At 35.8% G+C, this 22,389-nt stretch overlaps 2 protein-coding genes across 14 annotated transcripts in view; one reads left to right on the top strand and one right to left on the bottom strand.

The window, feature by feature from the left end:
• The window catches only part of MMS22L (MMS22 like, DNA repair protein), a 126,000-nt gene extending 111,127 nt beyond the window's left edge, over nucleotides 1-14,873 (top strand). Inside the window, exons 22-25 of the mRNA XM_025925730.2 lie at nucleotides 1,168-1,331; nucleotides 12,012-12,108; nucleotides 13,706-13,873; nucleotides 14,603-14,873. Of these exons, the coding sequence (XP_025781515.1) occupies nucleotides 1,168-1,331; nucleotides 12,012-12,108; nucleotides 13,706-13,873; nucleotides 14,603-14,684 (511 nt within the window). The 3' untranslated portion in view covers nucleotides 14,685-14,873. The remainder of the gene's footprint in view (nucleotides 1-1,167; nucleotides 1,332-12,011; nucleotides 12,109-13,705; nucleotides 13,874-14,602) is intronic.
• Nucleotides 14,874-17,819: 2,946 nt separating this feature from the next.
• KLHL32 (kelch like family member 32) overlaps nucleotides 17,820-22,389 on the bottom strand; it is a 246,291-nt gene continuing 241,721 nt past the window's right edge. For all 13 annotated transcript variants that reach the window (XM_086707456.1, XM_086707454.1, XM_086707459.1 and 10 more), the window contains one exon: nucleotides 17,820-21,752. In XM_086707456.1, coding sequence (XP_086563582.1) covers nucleotides 21,591-21,752 — 162 coding nt within the window. In that variant the 3' untranslated portion in view covers nucleotides 17,820-21,590. The remainder of the gene's footprint in view (nucleotides 21,753-22,389) is intronic.

Genomic DNA, 22,389 nt, shown 5'->3' with positions numbered 1-22,389 from the left:
GCCTCCTGTGCCTCCCTCCATTCCATGCTCCTCTACTCCTGTAGTTTCCCATCTTTGTTAAGGTTCATTCCTCCCAATTCCTGAGAATTCTGGGGTTGTCTTTCAAAGCACCTATCACACTATATTATGGTAGTCTTTTTTTCCTTATTCAACTTTTCCACTAGACAGTGAGCCCCTTGATTTCATAGACCATATTTCGTCTAAGATTCAGCAGTGAACAAAAAAGACAAAACGCTTGTCCTCAAAGATTGAATAAATCTTTTAACATGTAATAATTGTTGGAACCCACCATATAGAGTAGAAATGATGGTGAAGACATAGTTCCTGCCCTTAAGGAGTTTATAATCCTTCGTGATTTCTGTGGCTCATTTTGGCAAATTTTACTGCTTTGCAAATACGTATGGATGTCTAGCTTAGATTTAGCTATATGTGACAATTTTTCCTGTTGTCTAGACCTTTTAGAAACTGAGCAATTGCCACTTCCATTTATTCACTTAAGTGTATATACTGAATACCTCTTAGGAGCCAACACCTGTTTAAGAGGTAGAGATATAAAAATGAGTCAGATAAATTATCTTTATGATCTCTGTTGAATCCTAATGCTAAAATTTATTTTGCTTTGAGAGAAGATGTTACATCCTAAATTACCTCTGGTGTTTTTACTTCCTAAGAGAAGGAAAGAGGTAAAGCTGGAACAGGAAGCCAATTCCTAGGGCAGTCCTCTTATTGATTTGGATAAATAAAACCCCTCCCAAATCCCTAAATAAATAAACGTGAGGAGAGATTTCTTTATGCAAATTTGACATTAAAGAAAATGTTGCATCGTTGAGGAGCTAATAGAAGAGATTGGACTCAGAAAAGGAAAAAAAAAAACAAATTAACAATTGGATTTTCATTTGGATTTTGATTAAGTGCATTGAAAGATCAGGTTTTAAATTTAGTTTGTGTCCGTATTCTACTTTGGCCCTTATAACACACCAGATATTCATATGCTTATGCTTCTAAAATTTTGTGTTTGAGGATAGCATGGCAAAATATACGTATATTTTTTTAGTTGTGCTTTATTAAGTTGGGTAAAATTTGTCAGTATCTCTAAAGTGGGTGACTTTTGGTTCTGTTCACTGAAACTTTAAACAGAAGAAAAAACAAAATTGTGCTTCTTTTTAGGAAGTCCTACTTTGAGTGTAAAGGGTCCCTGCTCCCTCCTCGCTTGGCATCTATCCTGGCCTTCATCCTCCAGCTCTTCAAAGAAACTAACATAGACATTTCTGAGGTTGAACTGCTCCTCCCTGGCATCTTAAAATTGTTGGTGTTGGTCAGCGAACCCCAAGGTTAGTTTGAATCTGTTATACTGTTCTTTTCATAAATTAAGAAAGTACTCTTTCCTATCAGTTAAACAATGGCTAAGTGCTTGGTTATTTAATATCAGTTTCTATATATCATGGCTGACAAACTCCAGCAGATAGCAGAGGTTGGGCATGATAAAATGGTTAAACACTGACATGTTTCAGAGTAGTTTACTTCTGTTTTGTTTTTTCCCCAAGGCAAACAGTTTATGTAAGGACTACTTCCTCTAATTAGACTTGTTGACCTTTTAAAGAATATTTGTTTAATCTGACTACAGTATTAAATGCAATTTGTTACCTATCATGTGGTGAGGGGTCAAGGTAAGTTCTTCGGTTCAGGTTGCCGCCAGAATATCTAAGCTGATTTCACAGGCAACCTGTAAGGATCCTTTGATCCTAGTCCTTTTGTTTTCAGTCTCATCAGCCTTACTGCTAGGGATCTCTTTAAAATATCATTTATCTGATCCCCACTGTGAGTAGCATGCTTTAATAAGTTTATTGGGAATATGCAGAATAGTAGGGATAGCTCTATCCTGAAGGAGTTTTTAATGTAAATAGGATGCTATGTGTGTAAGGGTGTGCGTGTTCTCATGATAATGTGATTGTTCAGGGCAGGGCTCCTCGATGTTTCTACCTAAGTACCTCTAACTGCTGTGATGAGTGAGTGCAATGTGCATCCTGCAGAATCTGAGGGTACCATCCAAATTGGTAAAGCTCAAAAGAGCTCTTTGAAAAGTTCCATTTTATCTCAAAAAGTATGCATATTTTGTTTAAATCTATGTTTATTTTAATAAGTAAAATGTTTTTCTTATTAAAATGTTTTCTTTCTCCTGAGCATGATTTGTAAAAGCTAAGCATGGTTTTACAAAAACTGTTATGATGTGTTCATATGGAATGCCCTTACCTGAGAGTAGCATCTCTTCACTGAAAAAAATACCCAGGTAGACCCCAGGGTCATCTTTAGAAATTTTGTCTTCATTGAAAACTTACACATACTTTCAGTGAAAGCCTACTATGGTATGCAGTAGAAAATTTGTTGAGACAGAGCAGATGGTATAAAATTTTAGCTAGCCTTTGTTTTGGTTATAGTAATAATTATCAGGAAGGAGGCTAGAGTGTGGAGGTGAATTTTGCTGCTCACATCTAGTTAGTGAGTGCATCACATGTTTGACATGGGTAGAATACAGAATTCGCAGTCTCTGCATTGCTGTCTTTGTAAGCTGAGGAGGTAGTATTAAACAGATTTTGGCTGTGAGAAAATTCTCTCTGACTCTCCTTGTAGCCTCACTGCTTAAAAGAATAATTTGTAAAATCATAGAAAGTCAGTCTTACTACATGACTCAGCAAGTCCACTCCTAGGTATATGCCCAAGAGCATTTTAAACATACGTCCACTCAAAAACCTGTACTGAAGCACCAAAAGAACTCCACTTCTGGCACAATAACATAAGGAGTTCTGCTGACCCACTCCCCAGCAAAACTGGTGAAAATTATTTAAAAGAAAGTATCTAAATTCTCTCGAAATAGTCCTAAGAGTGGAGCAAATGTAGAAACATTTGTCTAAGAAAATCTGAAACTTGGTAAAAATATCAGGAGTCTGTGGTATTTGAAGGAAGACCACTCCTTTCTTTATTCCCCCAGCTCAGTAAGACAGAAACTCTACTCCAGACTAGTAAATCCAAGAACATAGGGCTTCTTCTCTCCCCGGCTCCCAGTAGGAGGGCTGTCCTCCTATGAGAGGCAGGATATCAGTATTTCTCATCTTGCCCCCAAGCTACCTGATGCTAAAGTTATATTCCAGGCAACTGTGGCTAAGAAGTAGGCCCTCCATTCTTCTGTTGCTGGGGTACCAGTCATCCTTGCCACAGCTTAAATGTGTGAATTCCCTGCCAAGAGAAGCAAACTGAGGGTCCCTGGGGCTGCTGCCTCTCCTCCCACAAGCACTCAGCTCCTAACGTGGGTATGTCACTCAAAAGTAGCACCATTGTGCCTGTCCCCATCACCAGAGCCCTGCATCTGAGATGTTATCTGGTGGAGAGGTAGAGGGAGGAGAAGCTGAGCATAGAACAGAGAACTCTCAATCAGTCCCAAAGGAACTAACTTCATTTGCAAATGAGTGTGGAAAAAGTTGAACCATAGAGTTCTATCAAAAATAATGGAGTTTGTGGTGATAGGCAATAGGTAGGAGAATAATAGAGTCATTGGGTATATAGGCTAATCTGTAGACCATCTAGTTTAGTGAGAGGATTGGTGAAAGAGACAGCTGGAAGGAACCCTTGGATCAGAATCTCAAACACCACAGAAATCCCTTTAAAACAGCCTGAACTTGATGAGATCAGTCTATAAGACAATATATGTCCCTGGGCATTATAGGAAACAATAGAGCAATCAGCTTTGATTAGTGGAACTTAACAGTTGAGTGTGGTCAGAGAAAGAGACAAAGAGAGCCCTGTCAAAACCACTGTCTTAGAATGGAGACTGTGGGCATACCCAAAGTTATACCACCTGAGGAGCAATGTTAGAAGCTTCACACTGGGGGCCAGTGGGGAAGAGGGAAGAAGTACACCTCACTAAAAAATGTCCAGTTTTCAGCAACAAAAAAATTCCAAGACTGCAAAAAGACAGAAATATGATCCATACACTGGGGAAAAAAGCAGGCAGCAGAAACTGCCAGTGAGAGCAATCAGATACTGGATTTAATAGGCAGAGACTTCAAAGTAGCCATTATAAGTATGTTCAAAGAATTCCAGGAAAGCATGATTAACAAAATAAAGGTAGGTATGATGACATTGTCACATCAAATAGAGAATATCGGTACCGAGACAGAAGTTACCAAAAAAAGAACCAAAAGGAAATTACAAAGTTTAAAAGTACAAGAGCTGAACTGAAAAATTCACTTGAGGGGCTTGTTACTGGATCTGAATTAGCAGAAGAAAGAATTAGCAAACTTGAAGATAGATGACAAGAGATGATGCAATTTGAAAAAAAGAATGAAGAAAAATGATCAGAGCTTTAGGGAAATGTGGGATACCATTAAGTGCACCATCATACATATAACCCAGAAGAGGACAGAAAGGTACAGAAAAAAATATTTGAAGAAATAATGGCTAAAGATTTCCTGAATTTATTAATGAACAATAACCTATACATTCCAGAAGCTCAGCTAATTCCAAATAGGATAATTTTTTTTTAATGTTTATTTTTGAGAGACAGAAAGCCGAACAGGGGAGGGGCAGAGGGATAGGGAGACACAGAACCCGAGGCAGGCTCCAGGCTCCATACTGTGAGCACAGAGCCCGACATGCTCAAAGCCACAAACCATGAGTGAGATCATGACCTGAGCTAAAGTCGGACGCTTAACTGACTGAGCCACCCAGGTGGCCCTAATTCCAAATAGGATACATTCAAAAAGTTCCACAATAAGATGCATCAGAGTAAAAATACTGGAAGCCAAAGGCAAGGAGAAAAATTTTAAAGCATCAAGAGAAGAAAGACTCATCGCTTACCATAGAACCCCAGTTAGGTCAACAGCTAACTTCTCAGCAGAATTAATGGAGGTCAGAGGCAGTGGGATAACACTTAGTGATCAAAGAAAAAATTCTCAACCAAGAGTACTATATTCTGTAAACCATTACCTTTCAAAAGTGAAGATAAAATAAAAATATCCCCAGATAAAACCTGAGAGAATTTATTGCTAGTGGACCAGCCTTATAAGAAAGGAAGGAAGTTCATGGGTGGCTCAGTCAGTTAAGTGGCCGACTTCAGCTCAAGTCATGATCTTGGGGCTGACCCACGTCTTGGGGTTCGAGCCCCACATCAGGCTCTGTGCTGACAGCTCAGTACCTGGAACCTGCTTTGGATTTTCTGTCTCCCTCTCTCCCTACCCCTCCCCTGCTTACAGTCTATCACTCTCTCTCAAAAATAAACATTAGAAAAAAATGTTCTACAGAATGAAAGTTAAGTGACCTCAAACAGGAATAACACCAGTAAAGCAATATGTAACTATAAAAGTATAAGTGTATATTTCTTTATCTTTATTCCCTTAATGGGTTTTTTTTTTTTAAATTTTTTTTTTTTTTTTTTTTCAACGTTTATTTATTTTTGGGACAGAGAGAGACAGAGCATGAACGGGGGAGGGGCAGAGAGAGAGGGAGACACAGAATCGGAAACAGGCTCCAGGCTCTGAGCCATCAGCCCAGAGCCCGACGCGGGGCTCGAACTCACGGACCGTGAGATCGTGACCTGGTTGAAGTCGGACGCCTAACCGACTGCGCCACCCAGGCGCCCCTCCCTTAATGGGTTTAAAAAGCAAATGAATCAAATGAAATATTAAAAAAATGATATATAATGTATTATTGGGTCTATAACATATAGAAGTGCAGTATATTTACCAGTAACAGTACAAAGGAGGTGGTGGGAGCAAAGCTATATTGGTCTAAGAAAATGACTCCAGATAATAACTCAAATAGAAACAATTATGAAGAGAATTAGAGATGATCAACAAGGTTAATATAACAAAAGCTTAAATATATACCTGCTTTCCTTTCCTCTTCTTCCTTTCTTCTCCTTTAGCTTCTTTGAAAGACAAAATTATATAAAATAAAAACTATGAAAGACAAAAAATTATGTATTGTTGGGTTTGTAACATTTGCAAAGGGAATATGTATAAAAATAATACCACAGTGGTGCCTGGGTGGTTCATTCTATTAAGCATCCAACTCTTGATTTCAGCTCAGATCATGTGACTTTGAGCCCTGCATCGGGTTCTGTGTAGAGTGTGGAGATTGCTTGGGATTTTCTCTCTCCCTCTCTGCCCTTCCCCTGCTCACATGCACATGCTTGCTTGCTCTCTCTCTCTCTCTCTCTCTCTCTCCCCCCCATTCTGTCTCAAAATAAATAAACATTAAAAAAATAATAATACAACAAAGGGGGAGGGGAATAGAGTTATGTAAGAATAATGTTTCTGTATTTCACTGAATTCATGTAAATCGGAAGCTCTGATAAGGTATGCATGATATGCCTAAAGCAACTACTAAGGAAATAATTCAAAACTAATGAAAAATCATTAAAGAAATTAAAATGCTAAGTTTTAAAATATGCATGTAATACGAAAAGAGAGCAGTAAAGGAGATTAGAAGAGCAAAAAATGCAAGACATTTAGAAAACAAAAGGTAAAATGACTAATATAAATCCATCTATAGCAACAGTAACAGTAGTTGTGAAAGGAGTGAACAAACTAATCAAAAGTAGAGATCATTGGAATGAAAATATAAAAAGATCTAATTCTATTCTATCTACAGGAAACACTTTAGATTCAAATACTGAAATAATAAAAGGATAAAAAAAACTACATCATGCAAACTGTAGCTGTGGAAAGCTAGGCCAAAAAATTGTTACCAGAAATAGAGATGTTTTATAATGATAAAGGATCACTGTATTTAACAACTTATAAACGTGCACTTAACAAAAGAGCACCAAAATAGGAAAAAACAGAAATGAAGGGAGAAAGAGTTCAGTAGTAAGAGCTGGAGGATTTTTGTTGTGTAAAGAGCTTAGAAGTTCTCATTCTCACCCTCACAACAAGAAACAAATCTTATCAGACTGGAAAACAACTCTTCTTAGATGCATCAGGGAATTGAGGTCATAGAGCAAACTGTTGCCCCCAAAACTGAGCATAGAGCAGTTTGTCAAATGCAGTGTAAATATTTCTTCCAGTGTCAGCTCCTGGTCCTCGTAAGCTGTGATTCTCTGAATCTGTCTCTCCACTTAAATGATCTAATAAATTGTTTCTTTTTCAAAATAATAATTGGTGATTATACCTTATGGAAAGCAAACTGAATGACAGCATTATTCTGAGGATTGGGAGAGAGGAATTTGGAATACTGTGTTAAAAGGCACCTGTACCACCCCTGAAGGAATGCAGTGCTATTTGAAAGTAGACTTGGATTAGTTGTATGCTACAAACTCCGGGGCAACCACTAAAAAAATTTTTTTAAATAAGTGTATTTGATTATACTAAGAAAAGAGAAAAAAATGGAATCATAAAATCCTCAATTAAAACCTTCAGAAAAGGCAGAATAAAAGCAAATGATTAGAAAAAAAGAACAAGAGCAATGAATATAAAAGTTACATGTATGTGGGGTGCCTGGGTGGCTCAGTCAGTTAAGCATCGACTCTACATTTCAGTTCAGGTCATGATCTCACAGTTCGTGAGTTTGAGTCTCGCATCAGGTTCCGCTCTGGCAGTGTGGTGCCTGCTTGGGATTCTCTCTCTCTCTGTCTCTCTCTCTCTCTGCCCCTCCCCAGCTCTCTCTCTTTCTATCTCTCTCCAAGTAAGTAAATAAACTTAAAAAAAAAAAGGCATTACATAATGACAGACTGGGACTAGAGATAACCTCTTCAATCTGATGAAGGACATCTATGAAAATCTTAGCTAACATCATCCTTAATGGTGAAAGATTAGATGCTTTCCCCCTAAGATTAGGAATAAGACAAGGATGTTCACTCTTGCCACTTCTATTCAACATTGTACTGGAAGTCCTAGTCAGGGCAAGAAAAATAAATTAAAGGCATCTAGCTTGGAAAAAAGGTAAAATTAACCCTATCTGTAGATGATTTGATCTTGTGTATACAAAATCCTAAGCATACCACTAAAAAGCTATTAGAACTTATAAACAAGTTAAGCAAGGTTGTAGGATACAAAATGAAGACACAAAAATTCATTTTATTTCTATATGCTCTCAATGAAAATCTAAAAATGAAATTAAGAAAATGATTCCATTTACATTTCCATTTACAATTAAAAAAAAAAAAACAACTAGGAATAAATTTAAGAAAAGGGAAATACAAGCTTAAGATCAGAAAAATACCAAACATTGTTGAAAGAAATTAGAGAATATCTAAATAAATGGAAAAAACACCCATTTCATGTATCAGAAGAAGTAATATTGTTAAGATAGTAGTATTCCCCAAATTGGTCTACAAATTCAGTGTAACTCCAGAATAGTTGAAACAATATTGAAAAAAGAACAAAGTTGGAAGATTTATACTTTCCAATTTCAAAACTTAGTACAAAACGACAGTGATCAAGACAGTGTGGTATTGACATAAAGATAGACATAGATCAGTGGATTAGAATCGGAAGTCCAGAAATAAACCCAAAGGTCTGTGGTCAACTGATTTTTTTGACAAAGGTGCCAAGATGATTCAGTCGGGAGAAAACAAGTATTTCAACAACTTCTGCTAAGTCAAACACATATCCACATGCAAAAAAATGAAGCTATACCTTTATTTCACACCATACGTAAAAATTAACTCCAAATAGATCATGGACCTAAATGGCTGAGATAAAACTATAAAACTCGTAGAAAAAGCAAACTAGTAAATCTTCATGACCTGGATTTGGCAATGAGTTGTTAGGTACAACAAAAGTACAAGAGAGACATAAATTGGACTAATCAGAATTAAAAACTTTTCAGGTACCTGGATCACTCAGTCAGTTAAGTGTCCAGTTCTTGATTTAGGCTCAGGTCATGATGTATATAGTTTGTGAGTTCAAGTCCCACGTTGGGCTCTGTGTTGTCAGCACAGAGCCTGCTTCAGATTCTGTCTCCCTCTCTGTCTGCTCCTCCCCTGCTCACTCTCTATCTCTCTCTCTCTCAAAAATAAATAACCCATTAAAAAGAAAACTTAAAAAATTTAAAACTATCATGCTTCAAAGGACAATCGAAAAAGTGAAAAGAAAGTTCCCAGAATGAGAGTTGCAAATCATTTATAGGATAAGGAACTTGTACTTGGAATATATAAAGAACTGTTACAACTCAGTAATAAAAAAAATTTTTTTATATAGGCAAAGGGGGACGCCTGGGTGGCTTGGTGGGTTATTGCATCTGACTCTTGATTTCAGCTCAGGTCATGATCCCATGGGTCATGGGATCAAGCCCTGTGTCGGGCTCTGCACTGACAACGCAGAGCCTGCTTGGGATTCTCTCTCTTGTCCTCTAACTCAAAAAAATAAACTTTCAAAAAAAATAGGCAAAGGATTTGAATAGACATTTTTCCAAAGAATATGAACAAATGACTAATAAGCACCTGAAAAGGTGCTCGACACGATTAGTCATCAGGGAAATGCAAATCAAAACCACAGTGAGATACCACTAAGTTGGGTATTATGAAAAAGTCAGTTAATAACAAAGTTTGGTGAAAACATGGAGAAGAAATCAGAACCCCTAGTTACTGCTATTGAGAATATAAAATGGTGTAGCCACTAGGGAAAATAGTCCAGTCATTCCTTAGATCGTTAAAACATAGAGTTACAATGTGACCTAGCAATGTCACTCCTAGGTATGAACCCAGGACTAATGAAAACATATATCCACACAGAAACTTGTATATTCGTATTTATAGCAATTTATTTTTCATAGTAGCCAAAAGGTAGACTGTCAACTGACAGATTTTTTTTTAATGTGATACAGCCACACAGTGGAATATTATTTGGCCATAAAAAGGAATTAAGTCCTGCTGCATGCTATACAACATGGATGAACCTTGAAAACATTATTTTAAGTGAAAGAAGCCAGTTACAAAAGACCACATATTGTATGATTCCATTTGTATGAAATGTCCAGAATATTAAATCGATAGAGACAGAAAGTAGATCTGTGTTTACTTTTAGGGTATATCAGAAAATAGGGAGTGGTAGCTAAAGAGTGTCAGGTTTCTTTGCATAGTAAATATTCTAACATTGTAGTGATGGTTGCACAATTCTGCAAATATACTAAAAACATGGAATTGTACGTGTTAAGTGAGTAAAGCTGTTAATGTAAAGAAAAACGGAAAAAAAACCCAGCTTTTTAAAAAGTTCAGTTCAGTTAAATAAACCAAGATGGCAAATATTTTTTTTTAAACATTTATTTTATTTTTTTTTTTTTTTACATTTATTTATTTTTGCGACAGACAGAGACAGAGCATGAACGGGGGAGGGGCAGAGAGAGAGGGAGACACAGAATCGGAAACAGGCTCCAGGCTCCGAGCCATCAGCCCAGAGCCTGACGCAGGGCTCGAACTCACAGACCGCGAGATCGTGACCTGGCTGAAGTCGGACGCTTAACCGACTGCGCCACCCAGGCGCCCCAAATATTTTTTTTTAAGACACAACTGTCCGCTGATATCCACAGAAGCTTGATTCATAATAGCTTCAAAATGCAAACAACCCAATTGTCCAGCAACTAATGCATGGATAAACAACATGGGGTATCTCTATACAGTGGAATATTATTTGGCCGTCAAAAGAAATAAAGTACACATTCTACAACATGGATGAACCTTAAAACATAATGCTAAGTAAAAAGGCAGTCAGAGAAGACCATGTGGTATATGATTGTATGTATATGAAATTTCCAGAGAAGTCAAATCCATGAAGACAAAAGTAGATTCGTGGTTGCCAGGGGCTGGGGGAGGAAGAAATAGGAGAATGTGACTGTTAAGGGGTATAAGGTTTTCTGGGGAGGTGATGAAATTATTCTGAAATTAGACAGTGGGGATGCCTTCTCAACTCTGTGAATATACTAAAATCCAGTGAATTGTACACCTTAATAGGTTGGTTTTGATGATAAGTGAATTGCACTTCAATAAAGCTTTTTTTTTTCTTTTTAAATCAATGCTTAATGTTTTCTGTGAAGACTGTTTCTTCGTATTCTGGTACTTTATCCACAGAAGAGCTTTTGGGGGTTGTTTTTCAAGAAAATGTCTTTTAAGAATGAATTATACTGATTTCAGAATTGTATCTAATATGAGGAGTTATTTGTTCAGTGAAGACAAGTGTGCTATATCTTCTTTATCCACCACCCTCATACCATAGAGAACATTACTAAGTACATGTGATTAACTTAAGTTCATATGTATCCTGTTTTGTGCTCCTGCTATAATGGATTAGAGCTTCTGAAATTTTTATTCTTAGAGTGCTTTTTTCCCAGCTATTTATATTAGATGTGCCAAAACAACACAACAAAAATTTAATAGCATTTGGAACATACTAAATTTTCTATTTTCTTTCTTGATATTTTTCCATTTTTACGTACAAATGCACAATTTTAAAGGATTTGGTTAAATATTTAAAGAATACAAATGTTCTTTTTATAACTTCACTTTTTTGAAAGAACGATAGCATCACAGTTGATTTATACACATACACACACACATCTTTGGCTAATTTTAAGTGAAGGTAAATTGGTGGTTTCTAATTTGTTAGTGAGTAGGAGGGAGGAATATGCCTATGAATTTTAAAAAAATAAATATGCTTGTCTGTAAATCAGCTGAATGATTAAAAGCTATCTTTTGTCAGCATGTAACTACTTGCAGGATGAGGATGATAGAATGTTTTTGAATATGGGGTCTTTCTAAAAAGCCTATCTTTACATTTATTTTTTCAGTTATAAGAGTGTAAAAAATAAACTCTTAAGGTTTTTATATTTTCTTAGAATGGGAGATAAGGAGATAGAACTTTAGAACAAACCAAAAACTCAGAACTATTTCATTTTGAAAAATAACAAAACTGTACAAACTTTAAGAAAACAACATATTTCTCTAAATTAAGAGTGTTCATAAAAATGAGGATCCAGATGGTCAATTCAGACACAGTGTGTGATGCTATAATTTTTCCTCCTAGTGAAAAGGCTGGCCACAGAGAACCTGCAATACATGGTAAAAGCCTGCCAAGTGGGGTCAGAAGGAGAACCCGCCGCCCAGCTGACTTCTGTGTTTAGGTAACTGGAAAATACGCCAACTGGCAAGGGGACTATTGCCAGCCATTTGACAGCCAACATGTTTTTTAAATAACTAATTATCCAAAACATAATGTGTTACTACTTGTTACAGTATTTCAATTATTATATTTTTGGCAGTGGTTTTGTTACACTGTATTGTTTTATTAAAAAGACAAAAGTGCCAGGGAGGAAGACAAGTGAGCTGACTTCAAATTACTTGAGAATTGGGTGAAGAAGACTCCTGCATGTATTTAAGAGAAAAAAGTCAGGGTATGTGGGTCATGATGACAGGTGCACAGGCCCTCAGAGCTGCTACACATGTTACTCAGGATCCAGTGTAGAAGTACACATGACTGGTTGTTTCACTTGCTGTAGATACTATAGACCCAGAAAGCTTCATTGTATTTCAGTTGTGAAGCATGAACTGTATAAGAGTAGACCTGACGTTAGTTCCCAAGAACAGTAATGCAACGGGAGGAACATTTTCTGTGTTTTGTGTTATTGTAACGTTCTGTGTTTTATTGTCGTTTCCTGCCTTGCCTCCTCTAGAATCTTGTGCTTTCTGTTAGGGCAGTATTTTTAAATATTTCTTTCTCACAATTTCTACCAGTTCCCCTTTTAATATATGTATCTCTGCCCTAACACTGCCATGAGAAATAATGTGGGTCTGTTTTCTTCCGTGTTGGCTCTTTGATTCCTCAGTTCGTTTTCTCCTCACATAATTGGCACTCATCAGCTGTTTACAATTTATTTAAATTGGGATCACATGAAATAAATAGTGGCTTTGTAAGAATTATAAAACCCTAGGGGCGCCTGGGTGGCTCAGTCGGTTAAGCGTCCGACTTTGGCTCAGGTCATGATCTCACAGTTAATGGGTTCGAGCCCTGTGTCGGGCTCTGTGCTGACAGCTCAGAGCCTAGAGCCTGTTTCAGATTCTGTGTCTCCCCCTCTCTCTGCCCCTCCCCTGTTCATGCTCTGTCTCTGTCTCAAGAATAAATAAAACCCTAAGAAGGGAGAAAGGATTTTATATGAACAAGGAAGATTGCATGTTTGTTATGTACAACGTATTAAGCTAGGTGACTTTTTTTTGTTGGGGGGAGAGTGGAAATTTCAGGGCTAAAACATATAATTTTTTATAAAGGCCTCCTCTGGGTCTAAAATTTCCAGTTAAGGAATGTAAAAATATGTATTATGAGTAACTTGTTTTTCTCATAAAAATATTTTTTGATCTATTTAGAAATACGATGAACTAAGAAATACCTAGGAAGCTGGACTCATTTTTTTCTACATCCTTACCGCTCAGATTCTGACATGCAGAGAATAGCAGCAAAGTCCCTGGGACTAGATTTCCCCCCTTATTCTCCCTTCTCAGGTTCCAACCCTTCCCTCTTCCTACCAGTGCCATGGTTCTGGTCATGCATAGCTTACGCTGAAATAGGCCATTTCTGTCCTTTAGTCTTCATAGGGCATCTAGATTCTTAAGGTAATCTTACATGAAATGATCTTTCTGGTGTTCAGGTTACAGCTAATTGTTATATAGATACCAGCCCTGGGAACTTCCCCAGAAGTAATCCTTTGCAACTTGATTTACTTTCAGGCATTTTATCCAGGATTATGGTACGAGGTACGATAATCAGATTTACAGCGTTTTAGAAACAGTAGCAGCATTGGACCAGCAGGTTGTTATCCATTTGCTTTCTACCCTCACTCAGTCTCTGAAGGATTCAGAGCGGAAATGGGGCCTTGGCAGAAATATCGCACAAAGGTATGTTTGAAAATCTTATTACATTCTTTTGGGCAACAATTATAAAATTTAGATTCATTTCCTAGAAATGGCTTATTTTCCCATTCCTAAAAATTTGGGGTATGTTGGAGTTGATAAATGTTTCCATACTATGATTGACACATCGCGATTCACATACAGTTCTTTTCAAAGTGACCACCTTTGAAAGCTCTGTGTTTCATCAATGCTACTATTGCCAAAACACATTCAGTGTTCCTCATTGGGAGGTGGACTTTAGAGCCTCAGATGTGTTGCTGGATGCCCTATGAAGACTATAACACTTAAAATCCATGGTGGCATTATCTGCCCTTTGAGGGATGCCTTGATGTACTGAAACAACTGCATCATGTGTATCCAGTGAGTAAGGTGTGTGAGCCAATTAAATAATACGGTTTTTGGTCAAAAATAAGTAATAGGACTTTTTTTCTTATAGGCTTACAACCCAGTTTCAGATTGTGCTGGACTGTGTAACATAATGTAACACATGGAAATAGACCTGTAGTTCCTAAAGAGGTTGTTTTAGAGGAGTCAGCACTCATGAGAAGTCATATGTCCCAAGTTTGTTAAAGAATCAAAGTATTTTAGTCATATTGTGTGAGTGTGTGTGCGTGTAGACAGACACTCAGGTAGGCTCAGTTTGTAAATACTTAAAACGAAAAGTAGTGGAAAAGGTAATAAATGTATCTACATCTTTTCTTTTTTCTTAAACAGGGAAGCCTATAGCAAACTTTTATCTCACCTAGGACAAGTGGGACAAGATGAAATGCAGAGACTGGAGAGTGATAATACCTAACATATTTTGTGATTTGCCTTCTCTATTATAACTATCTGAAGCCGCTTTGCACCATTCTGATTCATACTTTTAATTGTGTGATGTTCTGTTAAAAATTCTTTCTAGGATTTTTTTCTTACATACCTGTAAGTATAAGGTACATAAATAAGGAAATAAAGGTTAATTAAATATATTACAGGACCTTTGGAACTTGGCAGAATTGCATTCTCTTTTGAAGAGTTTTTAGTTAAACTAACTTAAAGGAACCTTTTCTAACTGTGAGTGTTACATGTGTATGTCTGTTAAGTAGATTTGCACCAGTCAATCCAGGAACTTTTCACTGTAATGTGACTTTCTGTCTTGTGAGTGATTTGTTTTGTTTCTTACATGTTTTAATATGATGTGGGTGTTTTTTTGTTTTGTTTTATTTTGTGTTTTTTAACATTACCTGGCTGTTCTGTGCTGGTTTTGGGGAAAGGGGGGTTCAGGAGGTGGGATTGTATGTTTGTCATCTTTTGTTATACTGTGTCTAAGGCAAGTTAATAAATGCCCAGCACACTTAGCTCTGTGAGGAATGAGGCTGAGTCTGGCTAAATGAATATACAGATAGTATATAAAATGTTTTAAAACTTAAGCCAACAGTGTTTATGCTTAGGTCCCAACAGTTGCCAGATTTTTTTTTTTTTTCTTTAGTCGTCCTTCTTTTGGGGAATTTATTAAAAGACCTCTATCAGGAGGAGGATAAATAAGACCCTTTAAGAAAAGAGAAAATAACATCTAAAAAAATCTTCAGGTTACATTATTAACAGAAGAGTTCTGAGAACTCAGCCCATTTATCTCCTCATCAATTAGAGCCTTTTATAATTTAGCATCTTACATTATGTTTACAAGGAACCAGTTTAGTTTCCTTTAGCAGCTATTGTGTCTCAACTCTTTATTTCATCCAGATTTTTATTTTACCAGTTGGGCTCTTATCCTTGTCTCCTTTTTGTGGTGAGCTTTACTTGATGAAAGAACTCCAGTCCTAGTGTTGGGAACCCACCTAGGTCTCAAAGCCAGCTCTGCTTTGTAAACTTGAGCAAGTCACTTAACCTTGCTGAGCCTCAGTTTCTTCATGGAGAAAAAAAGAATACTAATCCTTTTTCTTTTTCACGGTGTCCTAGTAAGAATGAGGGGATAATGTATGTGAATGTATTGGTGACATACATTCTATTTGAGGTGTGCAGACATGATTACTAATCATGCCCAAAGGTAATGAACACCTCTCAATTTTGTCCCTTTTTCTCTAATAGGTCCTAGATGAATGAGCGCCCCCCCCCCTTGGGACCCCCACCCCCCCGGTTTTTTTCTTCAAATTTTTTCTTACACATCATGTTTGCTAACTTTGCAATAACTTACTGTTTCCTTCTTGGGACTCTAGTCTTTATCATGGTTCTTCTCTTCCTCCTTTTCTAACTCAAGAAGTATCTTTAAAGATGAAGTGTATTGCAGTCAGCGAACTATACTTATTAATGCTGTCCTTACTGTAATGTGTGAAGTCTAAAGGAGTATCTGTTGTTTTCACAACATACAAATAGTTTATCCCCCTGCCAGATCAGCTATTAGTACTTCAACAAATGGAATGAATAAAAGCTTCGTTAAGGTTACTTAGTAGACTTTAAAGCAATGAGTTTTTCATTATCGTAGTGACTTACTAAACTTAATGTATTGCTTTGCAGGTTTCAGCACATGAAGCGTACATCTGTTTAAGGTGATGCTTTTAAAGAAGTTATGTGTGTGTATATATATTTTTATTTCCAAAATAGGATTAATAAGATAGCTTTGAGAATCATGTTCCTTAGAATATGAAACTTTTAAGAGATGAGAAAAGCCACTGCTGAATCATGCATTAGGGCATATGTCTATAGATGCTAAGAATAAATAGTTTATACTTTAAAAATCCATAACAAAAAAAAAATCTGTGACAATACATATGTGTAAATACGTGTGTTGAAGTGTGTTTTTAATTGAAGAAAAAAAATTTATGACTCAGTTCATTTTCTTGAAAATCTTCACAGACCCTTCACTTAATAGGATAATCTTACCTTTTTTCTATTCCCAGATTTAGAGTAAGTACCTTATTCCTGCTTCCTTAATATGTATTTACCCCTAAAGAACCTGTACTCTGTGGGGCTGCTGCTTCTATCTCTCTATTGTAAGCCGTTCTCTTTTGGTGCAGTCTGAGAGTACATTCTCATTTCTCATGTCCTTTGGCCTGACGTCTGTGTTTTCCTTCATCTTGTCAACCCTTCCTTGGTGATACTCCTCCTCCCTACATACTGTATTTTGAAAGCACCCTCATGTTCTCCTTTCTGGTCCCCAGTGGTGAGATGTGGCTCTTCACTTGCTCCGTCTCAACATTCTTCTAGTAGTGAACTGCGAACACTAGCTCATAATTTCATCTCTGAAGTCTATTTCTAGTGCTAATTTCTCTCTAAACCCCTCTAGTTGGATCCTCCTGAAATCTCAAGGCAACATGTCAAGCTGCACTTGTCACTTATTTTCAACTAGCTGCTGCCTTTTCTACCCAGGGAATACACTGTTTTCACAAGTTATTTAGCCTTGAAACTTCAGAAGCATCTTGGATTCTTACATGCCCCCCACTTTCAGGTGATCACCAGTACAGGCTCTTGGTATTTTTTTCTTGTTTCCATCCTGTACACCCCAACTGTCTTTCCTACTGTGCTCTATTGATCTTCTTACCTCCTTATCTCTGATCTTCTTCCCTGTAATTCATCCTCACACAGTTCTGGCATTAGTGTTGCTAAAATAATCCTTTCTTCCTGTTACTTTTCTGCTCAAGGACCTCCAGTTACTTGCCAGTGTCAATAAGCTGACATTCAGACTCTTCAGGACACTTTTCTGCCATCCGACTCTACCTTTTCTATGCAAACTTAACTCACACAGGAGACTAGACTGCCTTAGACATCTGAATGCCATGTTCATTCTGCACTCTGAGCTTCATTCAGCTTGCCAGGAGAGAATACTACCCTTTCTACAGAAACCTAGCCTTAAGACACTTAAGTAGGAAGACAGTTAAAATATAAGTATTCCAGTCAAATAATTTCTGTAAAATATCAGATGGAATATAAAAGAGATGATTGAAGGACAACAGAGTGGTAGAAAGGACTTTATTAGACATTCAGATTTGGTTATGATTTAAATTTTAATTGAACATTTAATTAGGTTTTCATGGGGGAGTAAAAAACATGGAGTATGATCTCTGTACAGAAATCTTTTAGTATTGACTTCATTTGCATTAGAAGAGTTTCATAGTTTAAAACTTTTATATCTTTACCTATTCCTAGCATATTTTTTCTTAAGCCTATTTGACTTTTTCTACCTGGGCATCTATATTAAAAACAAAAACAAAAACAAAACTTACCTGTAGCCTGTGTGTGTGTTCTTTACCCATTATTATTTTCTTTCATGCTTCATCACAAATTTTTAAAACTATTTTGTTCTTAAAGAATTACGTGTACTTTAACAGAATCTTTGACAGCTTTTATTTTTACATCCCTTTGTTAAAATTATCTGTTCTATAAAAATTTGACAAGTTTCTGCAGTTGGGAAAAGCCTCTAGGAAACCTGTCTTCCCTCAATCCTATAGATTTTATGTAAACCTTACATTTTTCCAAAAGCTCTTCTCCTGTCTTCTCCTCCTAGGGTTAAAAATACTGCCTTGTCAGTCAAGTACATAGCATGCCAATATAAATACCATGTTTTGTTTGCTTAAGACAGTTGGTTTGGGAAGATAGCAAAGTAGCATATTTTTTCACATATTTAATAAGATATAAGATTTGTACTTAGATTCAGTGATAATCTATATTGCTAAGATTACCAAAATAAGTACTACATGATTGGAATTGAATAACTTCTGCTTATTAAAGTTTTTGGTGTGCTAGTAGTTATCCAGTTTATAGCATTTATTGCATTTGTGAATTGTGTTTTCAGAAAATGCTGGGCCTTATTGTATATTGATAAGTTAATTGTGCATATAATAATTTTTTAAATGTATATATTTAGTTTATACTTCATGATTATTACACTTCCTTTTTTATGAAATATTATTTGAAAACCAAAATAAAAATGAACCATATTACTTGGAAGAATAATTTCTGTGTTGTTCCTGTTTTAATATTCTGTGGCAAAACAAAGTTTTTTCGTCATTTCAACAGTTGAAAGGTATACAGTATACTTGGGGTTAAACTTTGAAGAAAACATGAAGAAAAAGGAAGAAAAATATCTTAATCGTAACCTAACGAGAAAAATATCCTAATCATAACCAAATTGGTATTTTGTTATTAAGAATCTAAGGAACTTCATTGCACTTTACATTGTTTTACAGATTAATGTCTTTGCTGGCTTTTCTTCCTACACAAAGGAACGCTGTGCTAATACCTATGCAGTACTGTGTTTTCTTTTAGATAGTAAAATCTGAAAATGGTGTTTAAGTGGTTGGAATTTTCATGCTTTTCTTATGGAAATTCAAATTAACCTAATAATTTAACTACAGATACAATATGGTCTATAATTTTAAAGAGTAAAAATGAGAGATGAATTACTATAGTTCACTAAAATAGAAAATATATATTTGAATAGTTTCAGTGGAATTTGGTTTTATGAGCACAGTTTTCTGGAATCTTTGAGGAAAATGATCTAATCATAAGCATTCTGCGTTTTATTTTTCCTAGGAATGTTGTACTTTAGAGGCTATCTTTGGCTATACTGTAAAGAATATTTTCTAATTCTGAGTTTGATTCTGTAATATTAGTGGATAATACATTAAAGTTTCCCAAGAAAGTGTTTGCTAATATACTGATTTGTTTTAAATGAATAGTTAGAAATCTATACAGAAAATATCAAGAGTAATCTCAGGGTACCTTTTCATTATTAGTCAGGCAAGCTTATTTTTAGACCATTTTCCTTTCATTCATTGGATATAGGATGTGGGATTACAGATGTAATGGTTTTATAAGGTAAAACAGCTGGAGGTCAATTCATGTATCAAGTAGAAATTTTAATAAATCCGAAACACTTCTTGCTTAGGTTCTTTTTGAAAAGATATCTGAAATGCCAGAGTCATTTTCCTGACTTGGTAAGGCATTTAAAATATTTAGTTTACATGATTTATAAACTCTTCTAAAGAGACTCTGTAATTCTTCTAAATATCATATCAGTATCAATTTTCACTTTTCAGAACTGTAAAATTACTCTGAAGGTTTTTTGTCTAAATCTCTGGGAGGTTTTTATTTTACTTTTTCCCCTTATGCCTAGTCTTTCCTTCTCTGCTCTTTAATCTGAATAACCAGATTATTATTTAAAAATTAAAATTTTTAGGTATAACAGTGTGAAAAGTTAGTGAATTTTGTATTTAGGATTTTAAAAAGTTTGTTTTTATTTCTGAATACCAAAAGTGGTTACATGAATAAAATGACAACTTCCTGTAAGGTAAGGATTGCTAAACAATTAAACTATGCCAAAGGAAAAAAGTCCAAATAAAGTCTTCCTTTTAGTAAAGTGACTTAGATCCTAACAAGATTAGGAAAAGGGAAAAACTCATGTTACACTTCTTGAATTTATGTTCCAATGTGATTTTTATTACATATATATATGTGTATATATACATATATATATGTATATATTGTTATAGACAAAGCAAATCCAAAAACCTAGCCTAAATAAGAATTCTTATGCATTATTAAAAGTGGTAGTAATAAAATATGTATTGGTGGTGGAGGAAGAGTCCCACAGGTGCTCAAGATTGACATAACCTTTAACAAAGTGCAAAAACTTTTATTAGAACTACTAAGTCTAGGTTCACAGTTATGTCAGAGCACTTTATGGTGCCCAAATTAGTACAGCTAATTTTTTTTTGTTGAGCTTTGAAATGTCATTTTTCACTAAATGAATTTAAACAAGTGTTTGAATTATGATGTGAAGCAAGAATTTGTATAGACTTAGGAATCTTTGGCTTTGGTAGACTCCCCTTTTCCTAATTAGCATCTCTTCACATGCTTTTCAGAATCATTTCTCCCACAGCATGTGTTCCAATTTCTATTTAGTAATTTTTAAATAATTTCAAAAATAATCTCCCCGTTCAGTTACAGAATTCTAAAGACAGTAAAATACCTTGTAATTTGAGTAACTTTTTTTTTCTTAAATGAAGTACTTCAGAGCATTTGCCTAATCCTCACAACATTCTTCTGAATTGATACGGAAATCAATAATTATCCTCCTTAAAGAATGGGAAAACTAGCACTGAAAGTTAAGCACCTAGCCCAAGGTCACAGTAACCAAGCTGAACAATCTGGGCGTTCCAACTGCTGTTCCAGTGTACTTCTATCATTCGTGTTACTGTGAATAAAACATGGCATTTAAAATTTTATAATGTCATAATACTGAGTCTATACTAGTGGGGCTGTATAATGTTAAATTTTTAAAAGAAAAATTACAAACCCAGTTTTAAGTAGTAAGGGGATTAACTACGGAATTTTTTTTTTTTTTGAAGATCATTGATGGCAGTATTTGTGAAATAAATTGCCTTACTAACATTTTCTTGTTTTCCTAGACAGTGCTGATTAGAGAAAGTCTACAACAAAGGCTCTAAAGACCCATGGAACAGTAATTGACCATTAAGTTGTCACTGAGGTACACCACAGTAAAAGTCAGACATATTGTATATTGACACACAGAGAGAAGGGTGACAGGAGGTTTCAGTAATGTATTTTAGAAAACTGTTCATTTTTTGCTAATGTTTATCTGAAAATAAGACATATAAAACAAAACAAGGAAGCATTGAGCACTGAGTCTTTTCATGCCCAGTATTCAGAAGTGAAGCTTTTCTTTCCCTTCTGTTAATGATAGTTATTAACAAAGCATTGGTTTTCAGATGGTCCCAATCCTGTGATGAGGCACTTGAAGAGTCTGAAGGTTAGGGCATGTGAAATATGGAGCTGGAAGGAAGCATGCCGCTATTCCATTAGAAGCAAAAGGGAGTGTAGGCCCATAAAATACTTCTTCTTTGCCTTCTCTACTTACATCCACCACCTACAAAAGAAGAGAAGCCTGTTCATCAAAGATGATTGCTCAAAATAATGCCGTATACACATTAAAGGAGGCCTGCAGTTGAACTCAGTGATGCCGCCATGACCTTAGGCATTAGTTTTTTTCCTCACAGTATGGAACCAGAAATTTGTATTAAGGTCCAGGTAAGTGTTCTTATATACATTTATATATTTTTATGTGTCTACATAATGTAAACAGTTTTTAGGTAGGTATCTTTGTCTTCCTCTAAGAAAAATCTTGTGTCTTGAACAACACATTATACCAGATGGACCTGACAGATATACACAGAATATTCCATCCAAAAACAGTGGAATACACATTCGTTTCAAGTGAACATGGAATATTCTCTAGGATAGATCACGTTAGGCCACAAAACAAATCTCAATAAATTTAAGAAGACTGAAATCATACAAAGCATCTTTTCATACCACAAGAGTACCTAGAAATAATTTATAAGAACTGGAAAAAAATGCAAACACATAGACTCAAGGAAAATCAAAGAAATCAAAAAATTCGTGGAGAAAACGTAGGTGAAAACATTATGGTACAAAATCTTCAGGACACAGCAAAGCAGTTCTAACAGGGAAGTTTATAACAGCCTCAAACAAAAATCTCAACC

The sequence above is a fragment of the Puma concolor genome, chromosome B2, assembly GCF_028749965.1.
Source record: "Puma concolor isolate L17-30 chromosome B2, mPumCon1.1.hap2, whole genome shotgun sequence".
In the NCBI taxonomy this organism is placed as follows: domain Eukaryota; kingdom Metazoa; phylum Chordata; class Mammalia; order Carnivora; family Felidae; genus Puma; species Puma concolor.
Note: the sequence above shows the minus strand (reverse complement) of the source record. Positions and strands in the feature narration are given on the sequence as shown.